Raw genomic sequence first — 16,464 nt, 5'->3', positions numbered from 1 at the left:
TGATGCTCGGGGCTGGGGCTTCTCAGTCCCCAATGCACAACTTTGAGGGTGCCTCAGAAGCTGCACGAAAGCAATTTGCTGGATTTCCAAGATGGCCGTTCTCACGTCTTGCGTCGCGTCCACGGGTCTCAGCTTTGCTGTGGCTGTGGATCGGGCTGAAGGAAGTCTGGAAGTCCAGGTCTTGTGAGGGTCTGTGTTCGGGCTCCGGCGGGAGCGACGACAAAGCAAACCGTTGATCGCTTGATCGTGCCTGCTTGTGCAGGGTGGCCACTCCTTGACAACAAGGGAGATTCTTCAGTCTTCTATCTTCAAGTAGAACATCGAAGGTCCAGAGTTTCATTTCAAGTTTCAGTCAGGATAAATCTAAAGTTTCTAGACTCAGAGCCTACCTATATACTAATCTAAGGGGCTGGATTACCTGCTAGGTCCCTCCTATGGGTGGGACCAGGGAAGGGGGTGGTTACACACCTTTCTCTTTGTCCAGTTTCGCGCCAGAGCTGGGGCTGGAGTGCCCCAGCAACTGGTTAGAACCGGGATATGCATGGGACACCTTGTGTGCCTCAGGCAGTGTCTCATTTCATTCAGCCCTCCCTGCCCCAATACACTATGGCCTGTCTGGGGTGGTGCTGGCACCTCCCAAGACAGGAAACCTATTGTCCAAGCCTCCCTCGCTGGAAGCAGAACCAGCAGCAGGAGGTCAGACATGTGTCTGTGGCAACAGCATCCATTTTGTGATGCTGAGGCTCTGGTTAACTTTAACCGGTTTAGTGGGAACAACATGTCTTCTCCCTCTAGAAGGGTGGAATACTACCCCCGTCGCCAGAACTGGTGAGGGGGTAGTATTCCAAAGGGTATGACACCTTACACAACATGTTTTGATAAAGCCAAAGTTAGCATTCAACCGCGAGGATTATAATGCACTTAAGAGTGGAGGAGGAGCTACGCTGCGAACCAAGATGGCCGCATAAGCTCCCGGCTCCGCCGACCTCCGCCGGCGGCTCGTCTATCCTGCTGTTCATCCTCCACCCACGCCCTATGCCTGGATGTATGAAGGTTACCTGATGCCATCGGTGCCGTCCCGGACCTCCTACCTTATTCAGTGACGGAGTTATGTCGTGTTCCATTTTCGGCCTACTCCTGGGCTGCCGCCGGGACCTCGAGTTCTGAACTGTTCGAGTGGGAACTGATCAACATCGGCTGTGGGACCGAGATTGTGGCCGGTCTTCCGGATTTGAATAATTCTTTCCACTTTCGACTTGTGACCTCGTTGATGAATGGTGCCGGAGAAGAGACATCGTGACGTGCTGTGATCCTCCTGCACCGTGGCTGGGGGCTGTGTGCCTGACCCTCGTTTCCCGATCCGGGGGCTGACGGGCTGCACCCACGGCCGGTGACTGTGTTGAGCATGCCAGTCCGGGGCGCCCCTGTTGTTGAGATCGCTTGAATGTGTGCCCAGAGCCCGGCGATGTGGGCTGGAGATTGTGTCCCCCTCCGTCCTTTGGGCCCCGGGATGGAGGGGATAGATAACACACAGTCATTGAGTTCCGTAATGGCGGCGATTGGGGCGCTCCGCTCACAATGCACTGTCGCATATTTCTCCCTGGCGGCAAAGCTGGATGATGTCTGCTCTCAACCGGCCACTGACGCTGCAACACCCGAACATCAGTTTGTGGTCCAGTCGAGCGATTTGACCCGCCATCTTAAGGTGCCCGAGCGGCAGCCCGACTTCGCTCCTTTGGGAGTCGGCCTCACTTCTCCCTCACAAGCTACAGTGCCTGGTCTTCCCTTCATGTCTACTATCCGATGGAGTATCGTCGCTGGAGGTTCTGATCATCAATGCCGAGTCTCAGGGTCCTGTCGAAGGGGACTGACATTTTTCTTCGTCCCGGCCCGTCTGTACAATGGAGGCCGCCATTTTGTGTCCGGACTTTGTTCCATCTTTAGTGCATCGGACTGTTGTGGACGTTTTGCCTGCCTCTGGTCGGCTGTGGCTTGGTTGGCGCGTGCTCCGGAACGGATCCGCACTGGTCAGGGCTGATTCCGACTTTGAGTTGTTTTTGCTCCTCGCCACTGCTTTGGACTACCTGAGACGCTCTCTCTGACCGCATTTGTTGTGACTTTGGCGATAGGTCTCCCCGTGATATTTGCTGGGTTGACTTCTACCTTCCTGGGATTGCTCAGTCCACTTTTGCCGGGACTGCACCGAATATCTCACTGGGCCTGGGGTGGGGTGGGGTGGGGGGGTTTCTTATTGGTGACTGTCCTCCCCGTGATAATGCCGAATGTTTGCTTTGATTGACGATGATTATGCCTTGGGGAGGTCACTGCCGGCGGGGGGTACTGGGTGTCCGGGAGTGTGTCTGTTTCTCTCCTCCTCCACTTCTTGTACTTTTTCCCTTCTGTGGGGCAGTTCCGGGCCAACAGGCACGCTGTTAGTGGGTTAGGCCGTAGCCATTACAGGGGTGCAGGGTGGCGGGTATGGGGGGGGGTTTGTTATTTTAGTTTGTTTTTTTCTATGGTCCCTATCGCTCTTTTCCAGCTTTGGGAGGGTTCTTTCCTCTTTAGTGAGGTTGGCTGTCTCTTGGTCTTACACTTTTTTTTTTCTTTTTCTGGCATCTCAACAGGCCTCTGTTTCTCTGTTCTTGGGGGTGGGCTCTCTGGGTTGATTCTTAGAAATGTTGCTTTCTGTAATATTGCTTATCGCTCAGTCTTACCGCCGCGGCTGCCTAGATTACATAGTTGCCGTAGTCATAGCCTATCTCCGACTGTAAATGGGGTACGTCCCCCTTGTCTCTTTTGTGTATTTCTCATGTAAGGTGTGATGTCCTTGATGTTGCAGCCCCTACTCTTCTTCTAAAATTTAAAAATGAAAACCTCATATCCTGTGTTGCGAACCTCACAGCCACGTCTGGCGTACCTTGCAATATCCTGATTGTTGATTGGCCTAAGTTTCTCCTGCTCCTATTGATTGTCTTTGCGGCCGGCCATGGTGGTTGTGGGCCTGCGCATGTATCTCCTGATTTTTTGAATAAAGGTTTTTTTAAAAAAAGAGTATATGGTATACTATATCATAGAACAGCTATAAAGACTTCTCTCTATTGCTTGACGTAGAAATTGATATCCTTGCCCTCTCAGAGACATGGCTTGGCTCTGCATCAACGCCAGACATCTTGGCTGCCCTACCCCCAGACTATGACGCGATCTGGTATAATCGCCCAAACGACTGCAAAGGGGGGGGGTGGTATTTTTGTTTAAAAAATGTCTCGTAGTAAAAGAGATTATAGCAGAGAACTGTGCCTGTGCGGAGCTGCTAGGGATTAAAGTCTCGCTTAAATCTTCATGCTTCGTAATATTAGTAGTCTATCGTCCGCCGCAGAGCTCCCCGGACTTCAATGATATCCTTTTTGAACTTTTAGCGGACCTGGCCACCAGATTTAAGTCCCTCCTGGTGGTAGGCGATTTCAATTACCACTGGGACAAAGTACCCAGAGAACCTACTGAGACCGAGTTCGAAGCCAATCTCTCGGTGCTCAACTTACAACAGTTAGTGGTGGGTCCGACTCACGTGAAAGGCCATACATTGGACCTTGTTTGGTCCTCCTTGCCTAATACAGAAATGACGGAGGTCAGTCCCTGCATTTGGTCGGACCACTTCATGATAAAGTGCTGGGTTCCAGGTGACCCTGTGCGGGCTGCCCCAATCAAATCACGAAAAAAAATTCGACCTTGGAACAAGGTGGAAGCCGACCTTTTAATCGCGACCCTGCTCTCCTCTACCCCCCCTAAAATGAGTGTTACAGATTTGGATCATGATGCTAGGATGCTAAAGACCTGGATGCTCGCCGCTCTGGATATACTTGTCCCTGAGCAGATGGAGAGTGCTAGAACTAAAGGGAAGGGAGCGCCATGGTTTGAAACAGAAGAAGCAAACCCTTCGCAAGGCAGAGAGAAGGTGGAGACTCCATTACTGTCAAACGGAGGCCGAAATTTTTAAAACCTTGCTTTCAAAATACAAGGCAGACATCCTGGAAAGAAAGGCTGCTTTCTATGAGGGAAGAATTAGGGAGGCGATAAACATACAACGAGAGACCTTTACGATATTAAGGGAACTCTCACAACAAGGAGGGAAAATATCCACGGACGATCAACCAGACTGTGACTCCTTCCAAACTTTCTTCCTTCAGAAGGTACAGGATATCATTACTGACATCAAGGCACGGCCAGCTTCAACCATGTTGCCTAGTCAGACTGATCAGGTACCACCTATGACTTTGAACAGTTTCCCTCCCATAGACGACAAATGCCTAGCGGAACTTGTCGGACAGATTAAGTCAGGCTCAAATATTGATCCATGTCCCCCCAAAATCTTTAAAATGGCCCTGCCAGGCATCCAGCCCCAGGTGTTGAGTTTACTGAATAACTCACTGAAAACAGGTTATCTGCCAACTCAGATGAAGGAAGCCAGGGTCTCCCCACTTTTAAAGAAAGCAGGAACGGATACGAAAGCCTTAAAAAACTACAGGCCCATCTCGCAGTTACCATTTCTAAGCAAGATCCTAGAAAAGCACGTCCTTAGCACTCTAGCCGGACATCTCGAGGAACACCATCTCCTTCATGCCAGACAGGCCGGGTTTCGGCCCCAACATAGCACAGAATTAGTCATGGCCTCGGTCGCCGATGAGTTGAGAGTCAGGGCTGATAATAAACAGCCATGCGCCCTGATTCTCCTAGACTTATCGGCGGCCTTTGATACGGTCAGCCATACCATCTTGCTGGACCGGGTCGCGAAACTGGGGATCTCAGGCCAGGTGCTAAAGTGGCTAGAATCCTACCTGTCAGGTCGAACCCAGAGAGTGCAGCTCGGAGACCAGCTGTCCGGGATCAGTGAGGTGACCTGGGGGGTGCCCCAGGGGTCGGCTCTATCCCCCCTGCTTTTTAATATCTATCTACAACCGTTGGTGGAGGAGCTCATGCATATGAATTGTGAAATTTTCAACTACGCAGACGACACCCAGCTATTGGTCCAGTTGGATGACACTAGAGAGGCCCAGGAATCAGTAAGGAATCTACTCAGCTTCACGGTCAACTGGATGACTAACAATCTGTTGAAAGTGAATGCTGATAAAACGGAGGTGCTGGTGATCAGCAATAAAGAGGATCCCTGGAGTGACCTGTATTGGCCTCCTGAGCTGGGAACCACTCCCTCTCCTAGTACTGTGGTAAAAAGCCTGGGATTAAGGATTGATGCGGATCTCTCAATGGCCCCTCAAGTCTCTGCTGTCGTCGGATCTTGCATAGGTGTGTTGAGGCAACTGCGAAAGCTAGTTCCCATCTTATCTGCCTCCACCCTGCAATCGATCGTATCTGCTACAGTCATCTTGAGACTTGATTATGGCAACGCCCTATATCTTGGCCTGCCACAGAAGCTGTTGAGGAAGCTGCAGGTAGTTCAGAACGATGCAGCTAGGCTGATCCACTCCCTGCCTAGAAACTTGCATGTAACCCCCCTGCTTCAGAAGCTGCACTGGCTTCCAGTGAAATTTCGAGTCCAGTTTAAATGTCTCTGTGTGGCCCATAAGGCACTCTTTGGGACAACCCCAGAGTACATCAAGCAACATTTGAAGAGGTATGTTCCCGGAAGACCCTTGCGCTCAGGAACAACCTCCAATTTGAGCCAACCCAGGTTCAAACTAAAAACCAGAGGAGACAGGGCTCTGTCTGTGCTTCTCCCGCAACTGTGGAATGAGCTCCTGCCTACCCTGAAGGAGGAATTCCAGCTATTACCCTTCAGAAAAAAATTGAAAACCCATCTATTCAGAAAGGCATTTTTGACAGTTTAGGCGGCGGAACAGCTGAGGATTCTTTGGCTATCAGTGTGCTATGTTTTTTCTGTTTAAGCGCTTAGAGACCGGCGTGATAAGCGCTGTATAAATATCCCATTACATAACATAACATAACAGGACATGGTTCCGAAAGCTGCAGACAGGCTCAGCTCATGCTAGAGCCTCATCTCACATAAAACCAAGCACTCTGCCTCCAGGATTGTTAAGGCCTACCATAGGAGTGACTTATAGGTATATATGTGTCTATATATAAGGTTAGATATAGGTATACTATATCTAAAGCAAAGGGTGATTACACCACCTTGCCCCAGCTGAGTGATCTGCCAGTTGTGTCAATTTGAATGGCAAGCCAGGGGTGGCATAATACATGCTGCAGCCCCTGGTAGGCCTTGGATGCACCTATGCCCTGGGTACCTATGGTACACTATACAGGGGCTCATAAGGTGACCCAATATTCAATTGGAGATGTACCTAAAGTACATGGAGTCCATTTTACAGAGAGAACAGATAGCTTGGGGCCCTGATTAGCAGGATCCTAGGCCAACTAAGTGTCAAGAGGACTAACCTGCACTCCTGAAGTCTGTGGGGGCGATCTAGGAGGGTCTTCAGAAGATAAGTTCCCAACTCCCAATCACCCCTGCACCCAGAATCCTCTGAGCCCAGGAACGAAAGGGAAAGGGGAAGTGGATAACAAACAAGAGAGACTGCCACACCCTGGTGTCGTCTAGAACTGCGAAGTTGCTGAGGACACCTGATATGAGTGTGGATTGCGCTGCTCTCTGTAGAAGAATCAAATAGCAGATAGATGATGGTATGACTTTCATCCAGAAGAAGCTTGGACCACCCTTTGTGTGAGTAAGGATATAACCTATATGCGGATATATTATAACCCCTAAACACTACTCCGACTAGATGCTGTTCAAGGTGGAGGTAGGTCCACAGGATAGAGAATTGATGCTCCAAACTGGATTTCCGCTTTATAAGAATTCCAAGTCTATGTAGTAAATTAGAAGACTGCGTTGCTTGCCTTAAACCCAACTATATCTCACTAATGACTCTTGGCTCTGGAGTTCATGAATGATGCCGCTGGGTAAAGTTCAAAGGACAAATGCAGTTTATGAAGGGATGCTGCGAAGGAACTGAAATGACTTGATTTCTGACAGGACTTGGTGCACAGCAAGCAATTCCAATAGTCAGTCTCTAAATTCCCAAAGCGCTAATACAGATCCAGAAGGTAGCGCTAGGAGTACACCGCCGTGGAAACCAAAACAGGAAGATTGTCCGCTAAGAATTTCGTCAAAGCGGCTTACCTCAAAACTGACGAGGCGAAGGGTCAATACAGAATAACAGAGTCTCTGAAATGATACGTGACTGGATACGAGGAATCTGCCAGCACGAATATTCACCAAATGACGAATCCAACGAAAACGACAACCAGAATGAGAACCTCAAGGAGACTCTCCGGAATGCTGCCGCTTGCTTCAAAATGACGGTTGAAGTGAGCAATGCTCAGGGAGAGCGCGCACGAAATGGCCGCTCGATATGAGAAAGGCTAGAACGCTAACCTTGTGCTAGAGCGGCACAACGCTGACTTGACCAGTCCGCTATACCGTTCCTGTTTCAATGAATTTCTGCAACCACAGGAACGGTAAAACGAAGGAAACTTCTTGAATCTTATCCCTTGCAATGGAGAACAGCGTGTTGACTCCAGGGCGGGCTAGACAGTACCCCCCACCAAAATCCCCCTTCCAGGTTTCAAAGGGAAAGTCTTGTGAAATGCTGCCACTAATCTGGGGGCATGAACGTTACAGCTAGGCTCCCACGATCTCTCCTCGGGACCATAACCTTTCCAGTCCACTAAGTAGAACAATCTACCCCTCTTCAACTTGGAATCTAGAATCCTTTTAACCTCAAACTCTTCAGAAGACTGGATTGATATTGGTACTGGAGGGGCTTCCCGCCGTAGGTGAGGCGGACTTTTCTTGACCAAGGAAACATGAAAAGTGGGATGGATTTTCATAGTACTGGGAAGGGAGACTCTTACACTGACAGGGTTTATCATCTTGTCTACCGGAAAAGGGCCCACAAACCTAGGTTGGAACTTCTTATTCCCTCCAAGTCTCATGTGTTTTGTGGAAATCCAGACCAAATCTCCCGATTTAAACTGAGGACTGTCCCTTCTTTTACGATCAGCTGACCTCTTATAATTAGCCTTAGCCTTAGAAAGATTAGAAAAGGCCAACTGATAAGATTGTTGTAAATTAGAAAGAACCTCTTGAGCAGCCGGAACCTCAACATCGACCTTACCTACTCTCATATTTGGATGCCTCCCAGAATTTAAAAAGAACGGGGAAAAACCTGTGGCAGAATGGATTGAATTATTGTAAGCAAACTCCGCTGTACTAAGTAAGGAGGGCCAATCGCCTTCCCGATCCATAAGGTACAAAAGGAGATATTGCTCTAAATCTTGATTTACCCGCTCGGTCTGTCCATCCGTTTCTGGATGGAAACTGGTAGACAGGCGAGAGTCCACTCCCATTCCTTTTAGAAAAGACCTCCAAAAACGGGACACAAATTGCGGTTCACGATCCGAGATCACAACTTTTGGAATACCATGTAACCTGACCACATGTTGGACAAACAATTCAGCTAACTGAGGAGCAGTCGGTAGGGACTTTAACGGAATGAAATGGCTCATTTTAGAAAACTGATCCACCACCACCCAAATGGTTGTACTCCCTTGGCTGGAGGGTAGGTCAACGATAAAATCCATGGAGATTGTATGCCAGGGAGATGGGGCCACTGGTATGGGTTGGAGTAAACCTTGTGGGAGTTGTCTCATAACTTTTCCTTTGACACATTGCTCACAAGTGGCTATGAACTGTCTTACCTGAGCTTCCATGCCCGGCCAAAAGAATTCTCTCTTGATCAAATCCAAAGTCTTTGCAACTCCCTTGTGGCCTGCTAATAGATGGTCATGAAACTGCTGAATTATTCTTACTCGAAGATCTTCGCTGGGAACAAACACCTTTCCAGACTGATAAGGTTTTCCTTCCTTGATTACTCGATCAGGGCCTTCTGTATCCCAATTTTCAAACTTCTCTTGGGAAAAATCCGCACAAATTCTGTCTCCCAAATCATCTTCCACAGAAGTTGCCACAATCTTTTCTGTGGGAATAACAAAACTCTTCGCCTGGTGCTCAACTTCGCTACCAAACTCCAACCGGGACAAGACGTCCGCTTTTGCATTAGCTGCTCCTGGCTTATATGTTAGGACAAAATCATAGTCAGCAAAGAAAAGAGACCACCTCAATTGCCGAGGAGTTAAAGTTCGAGCAGACTTCAGAAATTGGAGATTTCTGTGATCAGTGAAAACTGTAATTGGATGTCTGGCTCCCAGAAGATAATGCCGCCAAACCTGAAAGGTGTCCTTAACCGCTACTAGCTCCTTATCAGCAATTGAATAGTTAATCTCTGCCGGGGTGAGTTTACGAGAATGATAGGCAACCGGATGAAGCTGACCAGTGTTCTTATGTCGCTGAGATAATATTCCTCCAATAGCTAAATTCGAAGCATCAGCCTCCACAAAAAATGGTTCATTCAAGTCTGGGTGCTGAAGGATGGGTGCTGTGGTGAATGCCTCTTTCAAAGGTTGAAAAGCCTCTTCAGTTATCGGTTCCCACACAAATTTTTCGTTCTTCCGCAACAATTTAGTTATGGGACTCACTTTACTTGAAAAATTATGAATGAATCGTCTGTAAAAATTTGCAAATCCAAGGAAACTTTGTATCTCCTTAACAGATCGAGGCGCTGGCCAACCCTTTATGGCTTGCAATTTGGTGTCATCCATAGACACCCCATCAGGAGACAGAATGAAGCCCAGAAACTCTACTTTGGACGAATGGAAAACACACTTTTCTAGCTTTACATATAGCTGATGCTCAAGTAGTCTTTCAAGAATGGCTCGTACGTGACTCACATGCTCTTCTCGACTGTTTGAGAAAATTAAAATGTCGTCTATGTAAACAACTGCAAAACGATCCAGATATTCACGAAGAATGTCATTTACAAAGTGCTGGAACGCGGCTGGGGCATTACAGAGCCCAAACGGCATCACCTGGTACTCAAATAATCCCAGTCGGGTGCGAAACGCGGTCTTCCATTCTTCTCCTTCGGCCATTCGAACCAAATGGTAAGCTCCTCTAAGGTCTAGTTTTGTGTAAATATGTGCTTCCTTGACCTGGTCCAAAAGTTCCGATATGAGGGGCAAAGGATAGCGATTCTTTTTTGTGACCAAATTGAGCGCTCTATAATCAATGCAGGTTCGCAAAGATCTATCCTTCTCAGGGATAAAAAAGAGAGGAGACGACACTGGAGACTGGGATGGGCGTATGAATCCATTGGCTAGATGTTGTTCGATGTATTCCTTTAGATGCACATTCTCTGGTTCCGAAAGGGCATAAATACGACTGCACAGGAGGGCCGCTCCTGGCTCCAATTCAATGCGACAATCGTAAACTCGATGAGGAGGTAACTTCTGCGCCTCCTGTTCATTGAACACCTCCTTCAGGTCAAGGTACTCTTCTGGGATCTCCGGAATTTCCAAAGAGCAAATGGTTTGAACTTGATCTGCGAAACGAGATGACATGGACTGATGAAGTACCGTCGGAAAAGAAGCTTGACAATGTTCTTGGCAATACTCGGATGACATATCCAGCGTGCACTTGGCCCAATCAATTTTAGGGTTATGTTCGGTGAGCCAAGGCAGACCGAGAATTAATTGAAACTGTGGAGCGTCAATTAAATTGAATCGGACCAAACTCCGGTGGTTCCCAGGACCAAACACCGTGATGGTCTCCGTATCCGCTACAATGGGCCCCGAAGACAGATTTGTACCATCCACTGCTCGAACTGGCTCTGGCCTTAATTTCTTTTCAAATCGGATACCCAGAGATTTAGCAAATTGAATATCGCAGAAATTCCCAGTAGCTCCCGAATCAATCATAATTGAGATATTTTGGTGAACTGCTTCTCCAAACTGGATTCTACTGGACAAAATGAGATGGGGTGCGGAACATTGTAAGGTGTTGGCTAAAGACTGCAATTTTGGAGCTGACTCTTGTGTCGCTTCCACCAGTGCAACTCCGTCTACTGGTGGAGCCGATCTTTTACCAACGTAGACATCTTAGGCCTCTTTGAACATTCTCGAACAAAATGGCCCGGTTGACCACAATACATGCACAGCTTGCCTGCTCGACGCTTCTCTCGTTCTTCCTTGCTGAGAGGACCCCGCACTGATCCTATATGCATTGGTTCCTCGGCCTGATTACCATCATGACTCTTACTGACTTCGGTCCGAGCTCGATCCAACCTTGGCGGAACCGACCGGAAATCCTTGCGTCTTTCACTCCGCCTTTCAGACTGTCGCTGATCGATATGCAACACTAAATCAATTAACTCCGACAAATCAGTTGGTCTCTTTGGAATCTGTGCTAATCCATCCTTGAGCTCATCCTTAAGACCCCTGTAGAAAATGGCGGCCCTCTTGGCCGTGGGCCAGTTGGTCTCTACAATGAGTTGATTAAATTGCGCAATATAAGCTACAAGCTCCTTATTACCCTGCTTTAAATCCAACAATTCATTGTCGGTGGCCTGCGAAATGGTCCTTCTGTCGAAAATGCGTAGAAATTCTGCCTTAAAATCTTCAAACTTGTAGAGTACCGGATCATCTGCTGATACCAAAGGTAGAGACCAAGCTGCTGCATCTCCACTCAGATAAGACAGAACAAAAGCCAATTTGGACTGGTCCTCCTTAAACAAAATGGGTTTGTACAAAAAATGCAATGAGCACTGTGTCAGAAAAATCTGGGCCTTATGAGGATCCCCTTGAAATCTTTCTGGAGGGGCCAAAGGAATGGTGGGTGACATGGCATGTACTACTTGGGTAGTTAACTCTGAGGAAGACGAGGATGGGGCAAAACTCTGAAACTTTGATCTTTCAAAACTGGGACTTGGACTAATGGCTAACTCATCTAATCTTTGACGTAACTAGCTAGTCTCCTGATTGGACTTCCTAATCTCTTCCTGAGTGTCACTCAACTGTTTTTGCATTCCCTCTAGAACGGAGGTCAACGCCTTAACATCCCAACCCTCAGCCATCTCGCCCAGACAGAAGGCACAATGTGTTTTTGGGCACTTCAATCTGTCAAGAGGACTAGCCTGCACTCCTGAAGTCTGTGGGGGCGATCTAGGAGGGTCTTCAGAAGATAAGTTCCCAACTCCCAATCACCCCTGCACCCAGAATCCTCTGAGCCCAGGAACGAAAGGGAAAGGGGAAGTGGATAACAAACAAGAGAGACTGCCACACCCTGGTGTCGTCTAGAACTGCGAAGTTGCTGAGGACACCTGATATGAGTGTGGATTGCGCTGCTCTCTGTAGAAGAATCAAATAGCAGATAGATGATGGTATGACTTTCATCCAGAAGAAGCTTGGACCACCCTTTGTGTGAGTAAGGATATAACCTATATGCGCATATATTATAACCCCTAAACACTACTCCGACTAGATGCTGTTCAAGGTGGAGGTAGGTCCACAGGATAGAGAATTGATGCTCCAAACTGGATTTCCGCTTTATAAGAATTCCAAGTCTATGTAGTAAATTAGAAGACTGCGCTGCTTGCCTTAAACCCAACTATATCTCACTAATGACTCTTGGCTCTGGAGTTCATGAATGATGCCGCTGGGTAAAGTTCAAAGGACAAATGCAGTTTATGAAGGGATGCTGCGAAGGAACTGAAATGACTTGATTTCTGACAAGACTTGGCGCACAGCAAGCAATTCCAATAGTCAGTCTCTAAATTCCCAAAGCGCTAATACAGATCCAGAAGGTAGCGCTAGGAGTACACCGCCGTGGAAACCAAAACAGGAAGATTGTCCGCTAAGAATTTCGTCTAAGCGGCTTACCTCAAAACTGACAAGGCGAAGGGTCAATACAGAATAACAGAGTCTCTGAAATGATACGTGACTGGATACGAGGAATCTGCCAGCACGAATATTCACCAAATGACGAATCCAACGAAAACGACAACCAGAATGAGAACCTCAAGGAGACTCTCCGGAATGCTGCCGCTTGCTTCAAAATGACGGTTGAAGTGCGCAGTGCTCAGGGAGAGCGCGCACGAAATGGCCGCTCGAAATGAGAAAGGCTAGAACGCTAACCTTGTGCTAGAGCGGCACAACGCTGACTTGACCAGTCCGCTATACCGTTCCTGTTTCAATGAATTTCTGCAACCACAGGAACGGTAAAACCAAGGAAACTTCTTGAATCTTATCCCTGGCAATGGAGAACAGCGTGTTGACACCAGGGCGGGCTTGACACTAAGTCGAAAGCCAGCTAAACACTAGGTAAAAAATCTGGGGTAACCATAGTCAGGTATCCACCTTCCTACAAAAATTACATCATTTGAACCTTTTAGGACTCCCTGACTAGGAAGTCTTGGATCTTCAAACGAATTGTGTGTCCTGAAGATGGTTTCACATATTATTTAACATAGGGACCGAAACATCACCGCCTAACGTAGCTTCCTTTTAGTTATTGTTAAATTTAATTTGAAAGATTTAATTCCTATGTATAGGACAGACTTATATGAATTGGGCAGTCATACATTGATGACTAGTTGATTTTTATTTATAATAATTGTAACATCTATTATCAATGTTGTGTGAGGACTTTGTTTTGAACCTCTAATTCCATGTGTTTTGATAAAAAATTAAAAAGAAGAAGTAAACCTGGCTAACAGAATTAATTTCATTAGACGAATTGATGCATGCACTGCTTTGAATGGTTTGTGATGTCATGGTGAGATATCTTAAACAAGTGATAGATTGAAACAAACTTCTTTGTGAAAAATAAATCCCTTGTAGGTACCATTACCTGACTTACTTTAACTACCCAAGCCCACAAGGGTATATTTGGTTGCCCATAATTTTATGAATACTTTTAGAAAATTGGCATTTTCTTGTCCTAACCATCTGTGCGTTCAACCAGTGTCCTGGGCACATGTATGTGAATGGGGATTAGGTGTGGACAGGATGGGCCATCCTGGAAGGTTGACTCCGGAGGAGCTGAACCCAGTCGCAGTTGAAAGAACCTTACACACACACACACACGCACCCCTCTGACACCAGGCCTGCCCTGCCTTTTGTCACACCCTAGCAGTTTGGAGCCTGAGCAAGGGAAGGGGAAGAACTTTCCAGAACCAGATGTGAGGTTAGGATGAGCCACTCACCAGAACACTCCTGGACCTGGGAAGTTACAGTAGAATGAATGCCCTGCTGCCAGAGGACTGCCCTGCTGCTTGAGGAACTGCCTTGCTGTCTAAGAAGGGAAATTAGACCTGGTTGGCATCATCTTTGGCTACCTAGAGTGACTCCTAGAGTAAGTTGGCTGACCTCTTGTGAGAGCTTCAGGGACACAACACGCTTCAGAGACCTCACTGCAACTGTCCAGCTAACGTGCTGGAACAGGATCTGCCTGAGACTGCCACTGGACCTTCCAAAGCTTTCTTGGCCTCAGCTGGAGTGAGTCCCTGATCCTCAAGAGATGCCTCCCCAGTTCCTGAACCCTTCGCAGGCTACAGCAAGAACTCCTTCCTACCTCATTAAAGATTCCATCAAATTACGTGCATATCAACGTGAAGCTCCACAAAAAGCCTTGCTGCCCAGCTGAGAGCTTCATCGGAACTGACACTAAGTGATGCAAAGCCTTGCCGCACATTTGAAAGCTTCATCAGATCCAACGCAGAGTGACCCAAAGCCCCGCCAAGCCTTGCTGCACAGTTGACAGCTTTGTTGCTACCGACGAAGAGCGACACAAAGCCCTGCTATACCTCAATGCACAGACCTTGCACAAATGTAAAAACTCCCAGCAATTGAACTTGGCCCTCTGCCAGGCCTGCACTTGATTACGGTTGGCCTGAACTTGTGACTTTGTCCCTGTCCAGCGCAACCAGATAAACCCAGTTGGCACTTTACGCCTTTTTGTGCTATTTTTAATTAAACCTCTAAAAGTCAATTTCTCCAGTTCCTCTGACTGGAATTTTGTCATTCTGGTATCATTTTATTTATTAAAATGTACTCTTTTGGTATGGGAATTTTCTTGTTTTGTGCTGTCCCTTAATTACTGTTTGTATTCTGCATAAATACTTTACAGATTGTCTCCAAAAGCCTGACTTCTTTTGTGCCAAGCTACCAGAGGCTTAAGCACAGGCTAATTTAGTAACTTTTGTGGTTCACCCTGACAAGGACTGCGGTTGTTGCTTGAGTGTAGCTTCTATTCCTCTAAACCAATAACCCAATTTCTTACACCAACACACTTTGTCGATTCTCCTATTCCAGTGCAAGAAGCGTAATCGAGGTACTAAGACGGACTGAATTTTGTAGACTTTAAGATAAGCCCAGAAAGTGAAACAGCAAGCCCACTTCCTGGCCTGGGCTTGCTTAACAACATATCCGCTAGTGCCAGAACGAGGCACCTTGGACTGTCTGATTTACTTGACCGCCTGTCCATGCGGACTGAGATATGTGTGACCACGAAGAAGGTCAAGATGCGGATCCTGGAACATAAGAATACATTTTGCTGTAGAAAACAGATAAACAAATTGACCACACACTTCCAGGAAAAGGGGCACGATGCGAATGACTTCACATAAACTAGAGCAGAAGCATGTGTTTTTTGATTGCTGTGAATTTTCTGACTGTTGTACTTACTTTTCAGCAGCACCATGGAGGTAAGGGTGATGCTTCCGAGGAACAATATCCCCAATAGGATACCGAAGACAAGGATGGCTCTTCTTCCGCTGCCAGCCTTTCTAGTGGAGGTGGATGCAGTCACAACTGCGAACAGAGATCAACAATGAGAAAGCAGTACTCAAAACTGCGAATTCAAAAGTGTTCCATGTTGGAAGAAAGTGCTTCATGTACAGAAATCTGCAAAACATTGCATATGGCACTGAAAATCTTTGATCCAACTTTAGCCAGTCAAGCTACTCAGCCTTCTCGTACTGTAGTTGGTGAGCAATTGAATACCTGGGGAAAGTTCCAATACTAAAGAAAACTGCCAAACGTGGCCTTTCCAAGCTTGAAAACAGTCCCTTGCCAAAGCATAGACATTGCATAAATATCACCCTTCAAAAATGTTCATTCAACTTCAAGTTACAAAAGCTGTGAAGCTAACATCTCACATAATTCAATACATGTATTCATTTACACTATATAAATGCCATTACAATACAATACTATTCTGATTCTAGTCCACATGCATTGAGGCACAAATACTTACTTGATATTGAGCTTAGGTGGAGAAGTGTGGCTTAAGTGGTTGGAGCGGCAGACCCTGATGCAGAGGTCGGGCCCGGACCAGGGTTCAATTCCCTCCCTCGGCGGGTCTTGGGCTCAAATTTCCCCGGACCTGACAATTGTCGCCTCGGTGCCTATTCCAATCATGGAGTCCCACTCTGTAACTCTGGGCAATAGCTTGCTTAATCTCCACAACGGCCCCTCGCAGCGGGATGCCTGGCTATCACCTTGGGGATGCCCAGTAATGGGTTATCTCGCAGGGGA

At 47.2% G+C, this 16,464-nt stretch overlaps 1 protein-coding gene across 2 annotated transcripts in view; it reads right to left on the bottom strand.

Moving 5' to 3' along the window:
- The window catches only part of LOC147748414 (hepatic lectin-like), a 156,058-nt gene that overhangs the window by 81,734 nt on the left and 57,860 nt on the right, over nucleotides 1-16,464 (bottom strand). For both annotated transcript variants that reach the window (XM_086961264.1, XM_086961272.1), the window contains exon 7: nucleotides 15,613-15,738. In XM_086961264.1, coding sequence (XP_086817390.1) covers nucleotides 15,613-15,738 — 126 coding nt within the window. The remainder of the gene's footprint in view (nucleotides 1-15,612; nucleotides 15,739-16,464) is intronic.

The sequence above is a fragment of the Lissotriton vulgaris genome, chromosome 1_1 (genome assembly GCF_964263255.1).
Source record: "Lissotriton vulgaris chromosome 1_1, aLisVul1.2, whole genome shotgun sequence".
Classification (NCBI taxonomy): domain Eukaryota; kingdom Metazoa; phylum Chordata; class Amphibia; order Caudata; family Salamandridae; genus Lissotriton; species Lissotriton vulgaris.
Note: the sequence above shows the minus strand (reverse complement) of the source record. Positions and strands in the feature narration are given on the sequence as shown.